Source organism: Microtus ochrogaster, chromosome 16, assembly GCF_000317375.1.
Source record: "Microtus ochrogaster isolate Prairie Vole_2 chromosome 16, MicOch1.0, whole genome shotgun sequence".
Taxonomy (NCBI): Eukaryota; Metazoa; Chordata; class Mammalia; order Rodentia; family Cricetidae; genus Microtus; species Microtus ochrogaster.
In genome coordinates this window covers 31,539,094-31,549,695 of record NC_022018.1, presented here as the reverse complement: position 1 = coordinate 31,549,695, position 10,602 = coordinate 31,539,094, and the positions used below count along the sequence as shown (strand labels likewise).

General features: G+C 44.6%; 1 protein-coding gene across 1 annotated transcript in view; it reads left to right on the top strand.

Moving 5' to 3' along the window:
• Positions 1-10,602, top strand: part of Aldh5a1 (aldehyde dehydrogenase 5 family member A1) — a 31,835-nt gene extending 21,233 nt beyond the window's left edge. Inside the window, exons 5-10 of the mRNA XM_005354980.3 lie at positions 1,345-1,488; positions 2,779-2,922; positions 5,106-5,264; positions 6,771-6,940; positions 8,309-8,367; positions 9,817-10,602. Coding sequence (XP_005355037.1) covers positions 1,345-1,488; positions 2,779-2,922; positions 5,106-5,264; positions 6,771-6,940; positions 8,309-8,367; positions 9,817-10,022 — 882 coding nt within the window. The 3' untranslated portion in view covers positions 10,023-10,602. The remainder of the gene's footprint in view (positions 1-1,344; positions 1,489-2,778; positions 2,923-5,105; positions 5,265-6,770; positions 6,941-8,308; positions 8,368-9,816) is intronic.

Below are 10,602 nucleotides of genomic sequence, written 5' to 3'. Positions count from 1 at the left end.
AGAGACAGAGAAGGGGGGAAGCAGAGAAGTGGGGAGAGAGGCAGAAGCGAAGCTGCCTCTCTGAGAGGAAGATGGAAAAGAGAGTGAGCTCAGGCCGGAAGCTGGAGATCAGCCTGCCTCCGCGGATGGGGGAGGGAGTGGGCGTGGCTTGTCTCTTAAAAGAGACAGAAAACCATAACAATATTGGCTCATGGGTATTGTTTTTATGAGACTAGTAAGGTTAAAAACCTGGGAAGCTACTCCAGTAATCTCAGCACTGGTGAGGGTGAGGCAGGAGGATGACCACCGGTTTGAGGTCAATGAGGGCTACAAATAGAGACTCTGAGTCAGAGGCACAGCAGATTCAGGACATACTCCATCCAGGGTCCTGCCTCGGAAAGGCCCAGGTTCCCAGGTCAGGTGTTTGGAGGGGGTCGCTTCACCCACAGCCACCCCCTGCCCTCATCTCTGCTGAGTTCCTCTTGTCTATGCCTCTCTTCTTCAACTCTGCCCCACAAGGAACTAGCAATTCTACCCTGAAGTCTACAGTCAGTCAGAGTTCCTTGAGTTTAGTCTCAGAAACTTCGTGAAAAGTTGGTGTACTGAACAGGAGGTGGCGCTAAAACTCTTACTTAAAATGCTGTATTTAGGGATACCTAATCGAGATACTTAGTTTATACGTGTGTATCCAGGGGATTAGGAGTGTAGCTTAGTGTAGAGTCGTGCTTAGTAGGATGAGACTGTGGGTTTATTCCTTAGCATATGTATGTGTATGTGTATGTATATGTATATACAAGTCATTCATATACATATGTGTATATGTGGAGCTGCAATAAGGTTTTATTGGTGCTGATATTAATATATATTAATTTTATTACATTTATTTGTCTCTCTCTGTGGTGTGTGTGTGTGTGTATGTGTGCACCCGAGTATGTGTGGAAGTCTATATCCAAATAAGAAAAGGCATTGGATACCCTGGAGCTGGAGAATTGATAAGTTGTGGGTGATTAGAACTAAACTCAGGTTCTCTGGAAGAGCTGTACATGTTATAATCACTGAGCTGTCTATCTGGTCCATAATATATATTTTGGGGAGCATAGGGTCTCCTATAGCCCAGGCTGGCCTTGAACTCACTATGTAACTGAGAATGACTTTGAGTTTGTGATCCTCTTGCCTCTACCTCCGAAGAGTAGGGATTATAGACACGCACCCATGTCTGGTTCAGCTCGGTATGTTTTTATTCTATTCAAAGGCAAGCTTATATTTTACAGTGTGTCCTGGACTAACCATGTTTATTTCTGATTCTGTTTGTTTTGCTTTCCAGTTCAATCCATGTTATAGTGTGTTTGCTATTTCTCTTTAAAGCTTGCAAACCAGGCAGGAATCCCTCCAGGTGTCTATAATGTCCTTCCCTGCTCTAGAACCAAGGCCAAGGAAGTGGGAGAGGCGCTATGTACCGATCCGCTAGTGTCCAAAATTTCCTTTACTGGCTCAACAGCAACAGGAAAGGTATGTGATGTCAGAGTCAGACAAGTGTTGTAATGCTTTCTATGTATAGAGTATGAAATTACTATTTTATGTTTTGGTTTTGTTTTAATTGAAACAAGGTCTACATAGCCCTGGCTGCCTAGGTACTTGCTATGAAGACCAGACTGGCCTTGAACTCACAGAAACCCACTTGTCTCTGTCTCCCAAGTGCTGGTACTACAGGAATGTATCACCACACCTGAACTGTCATATAAGTTTTGAATTGGTATTAGGGTTCAAAACTCAAGACAGTGTTGGCGTTGTTACCTTTGGCAGTGTCCCAGCTCATAGCATTACTGACTCCTTCCTCGCCGTCAGTAAATAATTGCTTTTAGTTTCCTACTACCGTCCTGGTGGAGTCTTTTTTAATTGAATCTAATGAGATAAGAGTCTGTATTCTCCAGAATACATTTTACTCATGTATGGAACTCTCAAAGAATATATATATAATTTATATCATTATAAATTATAAAGAAACATATTCTCATGTCTCCCATTTCTTATATAAAATGATATATAAAGCAAGGTGACCTTGCACACACCTTAAATTTTTTATTATTGGGGTAATTTTGTAAAACAAATTAACCAATTTGTTTTACAATTTTTTTAAAGCAATTTGGTTTTTTGTTTGTTTGTTTGTTTTTTTGGTTTTTCAAGACAGGGTTTCTCTGTGGCTTTGGAGCCTGTCCTGAAACTCTATAGACCAGGCTGGTCTCGAACTCACAGAGATCCGCCTGCCTCTGCCTCCCGAGTGCTAGGATTAAAGGCTTGTGCCACCATCGCCTGGCTTTTTGTTTTGTTTTTAAAAAGGTTTAGCAGCCTTAGTTAGTTTTCTGTTGTTACAAAATACATGAGAAAGATAACTTAAAGGAGGAGGGGATGATTTGTGGGATGTTTTGGAGGTTTCAGGCCATGGTCAGTTGGCTCCGTTGCTCTTAGCCCTACAATGAGGCAGAAGCATCATGGCAGGAGGCATTGATGGAGAAGAGCTACTCACCTTATGGTGACCAGGATGCAAAGAGAGAAGAAAGGTCCAGGACCAGATACAGCCTCCAAACACATTTGCCCATGACCTCCTTCCTGAGCTAGACCCCAGCCCCCAGGAATAGCACACACAGCTATGAACTCCTCCTGTCTAATCAGCTATCAATGGGACCATCAGCTGGTGACCAAGTTTTAGACAGCAGGGAGAAAGGTACTTTCTAGGTAAACAGTCACACCCTGTAAGTTGATCTGGATGCTCACAGTGTTCTCCCGCTGCACCCCATGCAGGTCCTGCTGCACCATGCAGCAAATTCTGTGAAACGTGTCTCCATGGAGCTGGGCGGCCTCGCCCCGTTCATTGTCTTCGACAGTGCCAACGTGGACCAGGCTGTCACGGGAGCCATGGCATCTAAGTTTAGGAATGCTGGCCAGGTGAGTCATGCAGAATGTTCCAGGGCTGGGATTAGGGTGTGTGTTTTACAAAGACCCTAGCACCACCATGGCCTTGCCTCTCTCCCGGTTCCTTTGTTAGTTCATGCACTCATTCTGTGAGCAAACCTTTAACGAGTAGTTTCTCTCAGGCACTAGTTAGGCTTCTATTGTCCAAAGAGATGTAAGAGATAGTCTGTTGCTTCAGAGAGTTTCGAGAATTGCATATCTTTATTTATGTACATGTGTGTGATGTATGTGTATGAATACACATGTGTGTAGGCCCATGACCATTCTGAGCATGTGCAGAAGCCAGAGGAGGATGCCTGGTACCCTACTTAGTTGTCTTGAGGGAATGGGGGAGCTTACGCTTTCCTAGGAAATCCTAGATGTCAGATTTGACAGGCACCTTCAAGACTTCTGGTATAAACCTAGGAGCTGAAAGCAAAAAGAATGAGTGACTTGGATCATCCTTAGAGTCCCAGAGGTGGGAGCCAAGGGTCCCATTTCCATGATGTTGCTCTAGCCACTGCCAGAAGCTGGCTGCTTAAGACATACTCTTAGACAGCCAACCATACTCTTAAACCGAAGTACAACCAACAAGTCAAAGATCACTGGTTTTTGTTTTTGAACAGACAGGAACTCCCTGTGTAACCCAGCCTGACACTGAGCTTGCTCTGTAGCACAGGGCATCTGGGGAACTCAACCCTCCTGGAATTAAAAGGCTTGTGCTACTATGTCCAACCCAGTGAGCTGTTTAAATGCTTTCCTGAGATAAATAGCCTCAAAGGGTTATGTGTGAAAAGGGAGGTTAGTGGTGCAAACTATTCTGTATAGCTTTTCTTCCTTTGGGAATTCATTTTTCCTTTTCACATAACCTAAATAGTTTTTGTTGTTGTTTATTTTACAGAATTAGAAATTCTTTAAAGTAAACACAAAATGTCAGCAGAGTTTTACTACAAAGCAATGGTGTAAACTGTGCTAAACCAATAAAAATGCAAACAATACAGTTATACGTGTACTTATTTCTTCTAGGAAAGCACAATAAGGAAAAACCAATTTATCAATGATAACTACATTTTCTATAGTATAGTTATGTTTTATCTTTTTAAAATATGAAGTCTACTTGAACAGATAATAAGCCAGTCTCAATAATTTAACCCAACATAGAAGATGGCCTTTAAAAAAAAGAGATTTTATTTTTTATTCACAAATATTCAGCCAATAAACTTTCTAAAGTTGCAAATTTATGAGCTTCCAAAAAAGATTAATATTTTGTTTTATAGGTGTAAATGTTTACTTGCATGCATGTATGTACACTATGTGTGTGTCCAGTGTCCCAGAGGCCAGAAGAGGATATCTGAGCCCTAGAACTGTTGTGAGCTTCTATGTGGGTGCCAGGAACTGAACCTGGGTCCTATCGAATATTCCTAACCTCTGAATCACCTTTCCGGGTTCAGTTTTTTTGTTTGTTTGTTTGTCTCTTTTGTTTTGTTTTGTTTGGTGGTGCTGGGAATAGAACCCATGGCCTACGTATACCGGACAAGCAATCTACCACAAAAATGTATCCCCAGTCTTTTTTTATTATGATTATTTTTAATTATGTGTATAAATGTGTGCCCACGTGTGACCAGAAGAGGGCATCAGATCCTGTAGCCTTTGAATTACAGGCAGTTGAATTGGCCAGGATGGGTGCTGGGAGGTCCTCCTACAAGAGCAGTAATAACTGCGGAGCCATCTCCCCGGCCCCAAAAGAAAGGCTTTGTATCAATTTTTGAAATCACAGTTTCAGCAGAACACTAGGACGGATTGAGCTGGAGGGTATGTGTTATTGTTTGACCCCATTCCTTCTAGCCTGTGCTCCCCGCTGCTGCATCCCTGTCCATCAGGAACGTTACGACCTTTGTCCTTTGACCCCATCTGCTCTCTAAGAGTGTAGTGAATGGCTCGTTTTCTGGTTACCTGGGTTTTGTTCACACAGCTGTTTATTATCGCTTATATGTTTAGCTCTAGATGGTGGTAGCTATGGGAAGACCTGGACAGGTATGTTCACTCGGTGCGTGTATTCTCCGTCTGGGGACAACGTAGAAGACAAGACTCATGAGAACCATTTGGGAAGGGTTATCTTACGTTTCTTGGATCAGTCGATTCTGAAAAACTGTGGATTTGTTTTGTCTTCTGTCTAGACTTGTGTTTGCGCAAACAGATTCTTGGTACAACGGGGCATCTACAATTCCTTTGTGAAGAAGTTTGCAGAAGCAATGCAGGAAAGCCTGCGTGTGGGTAACGGATTCGAGGAAGGAATAACTCAGGGCCCATTAATTAATGAGAAAGCAGTAGAAAAGGTGAGTTGGTCTTACTACCTGCTTTTTTTGTGATGTCAATATCAAAAGATGTCAGTATCAAAAGTTAAATAAAGATGTTTTTATAAGGTCCCTGGCAAGGCTGTTTTGAAAATAATGGGAAAAATAAAAAAGATTAAAAAAAATTTTACCACTACCAATGTGTAGGATTGGATGGTGGTGTCTGGACACGCACTTCCCACCTCTACCTGACATCAGACCCATTAGGTCTTCTGCCCTCCCTAAGTTTTCTGTCATGGAAAGTTTTTCCCCTGATGTCCTTCCAGAAGAATTCTAACGAAGGCACCCAGAAGAGGCACATAGAGTCCCAGGCGTCCCGCTAAGTGATGACAGAGGAAAGTCACTTTTAGGAAGGAATTGTTTGTTGAACATCACAGTTTGGGTGACCGGGAGGGTGAGGTTTCTCTTTGTTACACTAGAGTTAATTTGGCTTTAGCTTCATTCTTATTACGTTTATTGACTCTGTGTGTCTGAGCGTGAGTATGGGGGAGCAGGGCACATGGATGCCACAGCACAGCTGTAGATGTCAAAGGACAAATTTGCTGGAGTCCTTCTCTTCTACCGTGTGGGTCTCAGGGACAGAACTCGGGTTCTCGGGATCGGCAGGGAGCACAGTTACCTGTCGAGCCACCTTTCCAGCCCTGGTTTTAGCTATTTTAGTTTGCTTAAGTTATCATTAAAATTAATGGTTTCATCCTGGTGTTTTCGTACATATATTTCATTATACTTCATTCTTCCCTCCTCCCTGGCTCCCCTCCTCCCAGCTCCCTCCTTATTCATTCCTTTTCCCCAGGTAGTCCCCACTCTGCTTTTATGTCACATGTCCCATGTTTTCTTCTCTTGTTTTGTTTTTTTTTTAAATCTTTCTAAGAGCCAGAAAGTGAAGGAGCCAGAGGGGTGGCTTAGAGGTCAAGAGCTCTCACCCCTTTTGCGAGCTCACAGGCAGTTGTCAACTACTCCACATAGGTGTGAGGAACCAAACTAGAGCCTTCTGAAAGAGCAGCAAGTGCTCTTAACCACTGAGCTATCTCTACAGATTCTCGCTAATGTCTTTTGATTGTGGGCTTTCTCTTAGGTGTGATTTGATCGTGAGTTGCTCTGTTCATCCTTGCCTTTGGAGCGATAGGCTGTACCATATCTAGCCTGTCCACACAGCGTATAGAATAGGTATGCAGTGTGCTAGGCCATCTGGGGTTTGTATCAAAACACCGTATGATGTTTGTTCAATAGTGAAATTAGCTAAGGGCACATTTCTGAGACAGAACATCTGTCGTAGGTCAGCAATGCCTTTGTATTGGCAATGTATCTAAACATCCCTTCAACCCAGATAAAAGTGGACAGGTGAACCTAAGGAAGTGCAACTAGCCCAGCTGGCAGCAAAGGCAAAGCTAATATGTATATAGTTTTTGCTGTTTAACATTTGAAGAGATTGTACAGTTTAGAAAATGTCCTCATGCCGCCTTACCTAGTGCCCCTCTCGTCTCACAGGTAGAGAAGCATGTGAAAGACGCGGTTGGCAAAGGGGCCACCGTTGTGACAGGCGGGAAGCGACACCAAAGCGGGGGAAATTTCTTCGAGCCCACCTTGCTCAGCAATGTCACCAGGGACATGCTCTGCATCACTGAAGAGACCTTTGGGCCGCTGGCGCCGGTTCTCAAGTACGGTCCTTCATAGTGGAAGGGAGGAGGGGACTGGAAAGGGGGGCCGATCTAAGAGCGGTTTCTGTGCTGCTACCGCTGTTTGAAGGGTGGGGTGGGAGGACTAAGCCCCGCAGTCGGAGCTGCGCTGTATCAGTTGAGTTTATAACATTTTGGATTTGATTTTGGTGGTTGTGGGTCAGCCCTGGGTGCTGTTTCTTGGGAGCTTAGATATTTAGTTAGGGTCCCTCACTGGAACCTGGGGCTCCCCAGTTAGAACAGACTGGTTAGCTAGCAATTCCGGGGATCCTTCTGTGTCTGTCTCTCCAAACCTGGGATTACAAGCACTGGCCACCACAACTGGGTTTTCACATTGGTTTGGGGGGTCAAACTCAGCACTTCACCAACAGAGCCAGATACCTCCCAAGTCCCTAGTCCCAGTTTAGGTGTTTGAGTTTTGTCTTTGTAACCCAGCTTGCCTTAGGCTCTCAACCTCCTGAGTGTTGAGATAATAGGCGTACACCATACCCAATTTCAAGCACAAAATTCATCAGACTCCTTCATTTAGTTTCTTGCTACCTCTAAATGTACTTTTTCCCCTGATGGAGCGTACCTTCCAGGTTCTATCATAGCAGTCTGTGGGAAATGAACTCTGAGCTCGTGTGATCTTTCATCCCACCTTACCAAGTAAATAATAGTTTCCCTGGATAATTCTCAGGTCATTGCTCTGAAAATACTTCTTTATCTATTTGGATCCAGGGCCTGGAAGGGCTCAGAAGAGAGCATCAGATCTCTGGGACTGGAGTTACCAGTCGTGAGCCACCATGTGGGCACTGGGAATCAAACCCAGGTCCTCTGTGAGAGTAACAAGTACACTTACGAGCCAGCACTCCAGCACCCAGTAGTCTTTCATATGTGTGTGTGTGTGTGTGTGTGTGTGTGTGTGTGTGTGTACACTACTACCCAGTAGTCCTTAGTCCTTTTCTTAAAAGATTTTAACAATGCCTCTACCAAGTTGGTCTGTCTTTCCCATTCTCTTAGTAAAAATGGGCCATGTTGACTAACCATGCCTGTGAGGAGACTTAGTAAAAATGGGCCATGTTGACTAACCATGCCTGTGAGGAGACTTAGTAAAAATGGGCCATGTTGACTAACCATGCCTGTGAGGAGACTTAGTAAAAATGGGCCATGTTGACTAACCATGCCTGTGAGGAGACTAAGTTGCCGTGTCTGCATTTGAACTCCATTCACGCAATCTCCCCCTTGGATCACTTTGCAGCTCTGATCTCCTTCTCGTTGTTATTTAGGAAATGAATGCGAGAAAATAATGCTGGCTGTCTTTATTCTCCACCTTACAGTCTTGCTTATGACCTACCTTAACTCTGGCAGGTTTGACAAAGAAGAAGAGGCCGTTGCGATCGCAAATGCAGCTGATGTTGGATTAGCAGGTGGGTGTCTGTCTCCAGCCACCACAGTAAATGCCAGGTTCTGCCTTTTAAGCATTACTCTTGAGTTTGTGTGTGTTTTCTTCTGTCGTTGAGACAAGGCCTCGCTATGTAACCCTGGGTTGCCTGGACTTTATATAGACCAGATTGACTTTGAACTTCAGAAATCTACCTGCTTCTGTCTCAGGGTGCTGGGGTTAAAGGCATTCACCACCTTGCCTAGCAAACTTACACAATGTGTATGCTTTATTTCTTTACAAGTGGCAAGTGTGGCCATGTGCCAACACGTTTCTTTCTCCTGTGTCTCATGACACACGTGTAGAGCGTTCTGGCTAGAGCTGAGAGTGGGAGACAATGGGGAGGGGGCAGCTTGTTCTTGGTGGAGAGTCCCATGTAGTTAGTTTCCCAGAGGCATAACGAATGCTCAATGATTTTTCTCACATTTGCCTGGCCTTGGTATTCTGAAGAAACCTAATCAGCAGTATCTAGAGATGAGAAGGTGTGTGTGTGTGTGTGTGTGTGTGTGTGTGTGTGTGTGTGTGTGTGTGTGTGTGTGATCACTAGGTCGCTGCTGTTTTAGCAGTTTGGGGATGATACTGAGAAACTATACATGTTGGCCCTGGGTACAAATACAGAACTGTGGGGTACAGAGCTATAATATATAATCTTCTGGCCTTTTGGCTAAAATCAAGTATAGAGACACAAATAAGACACCGCTGTAGCCCTGTAGAGACTCTCGTGGGTATAATGCAAACTGTTTAGAAGGGGAGGAGGACAAGCGTGCTGGGGAGCTGAATATGTGCTATCACATAGTTGTCCTAATGCTGGAGCAACGTGTAGCCCATGGCTTCTGCGGGTTCAAGATCAACACTTCCTTCTTCCTTTTTCAGTGGAGTGATGTGCAGCAAGTTCTGCCTTAGGTTCTAAGTGATAAGTAAGATGCTGACTTTGCATAGATTAAGGAGGTTGAGGCAGAGGAGCCCAAACAAGTTCAGGTGCAGCCTGGTGATAAGTGAGATGTCCCTGAACTAGATGGATGAGTTTGGAGACAGAGTTGGGAGTAGGCTGCTGACTGAAGCCACTCTAGGGGGCAGAGTTGACTGTCCACTAAGAAACGTGTCTCTTTTATAGACAGCTAGGACTGATCTCAAGGTCTGAACAGACATGTTGTCCAGATATCTAGAGGAGGATGGATTGAAGGGCAGGAACCAAGAGCACAGACATTCCTGGTTACAAAGACCTGGTGGGAGTGGGGAGAACCCCAGCAAGAGAGAAACAGAAGTTCAACATGGTGCCCAAGGTTCCTAGGATGAAAATGTGGGCAAAATCAACCTGAGGCTTTACTTGCAAGCAGGAGAACCCAGGCACATGTGACCGGGCAGCCTCAAAGGCAAGCACATGCGACCATCACAAGAATTCTTCATGCTGTATGTGTTCTTGTTCTTCTGCTAGGGTACTTTTACTCTCAAGACCCAGCCCAGATCTGGAGAGTGGCGGAGCAGCTGGAGGTGGGCATGGTCGGTGTGAATGACGGACTGATCTCTTCAGTGGAGTGTCCCTTCGGTGGGGTGAAGCAGTCTGGCCTTGGGCGAGAAGGGTCCAAGTACGGCATTGACGAGTATCTAGAGGTCAAGTATGTGTGCTATGGAGGCTTGTAGGGCTCTTCGCTTCTCCAAAAAATAATAAAACCACCTAGATCTGTAGGGACCTGCCATCCACTTTTTAAAATAAACAAGTAGGTTATCAGAGTTATGAATTTAAAAAAAAATTCAGCCAGTCTTCATCATCTTAGATGTAAATTCTCATCCTGCCTGTATATAACTAGGGACCAATAGATGCCATATACCTGTGCCCACAGCACAACCCCACTGCCTCGGGACAAGGTACAGTGTGAGTGCTCACATGTCCCTGCCCCTCACAAAGTGTAGTCACTGTGTGGGCAGTGGCTCCGCCGTCCCCAGGCAACTGCCCAGCTTGGGCCCAGAAGGCTGGGAAGGAAGTGCTGGGGTGATAGACATTTGGACGGGGGTGGTTCACACCTGGGCCTGGGCATCTGTCAGCTTGGTAATGAACAGCTGTGACAAAGGCTTTGATTTCCTAAGACTTCTTTCTAAATGGCACACAATTGTCTGTACTATATGGAATGAGGGGGTGTTTCTCTTTGTTTCTGGGCAGCTTTTCTTTCTTCTTTTTCTTTTCTATTTTTTTTTTCTTTTGTGAGATAGGGTTTCTCTATGT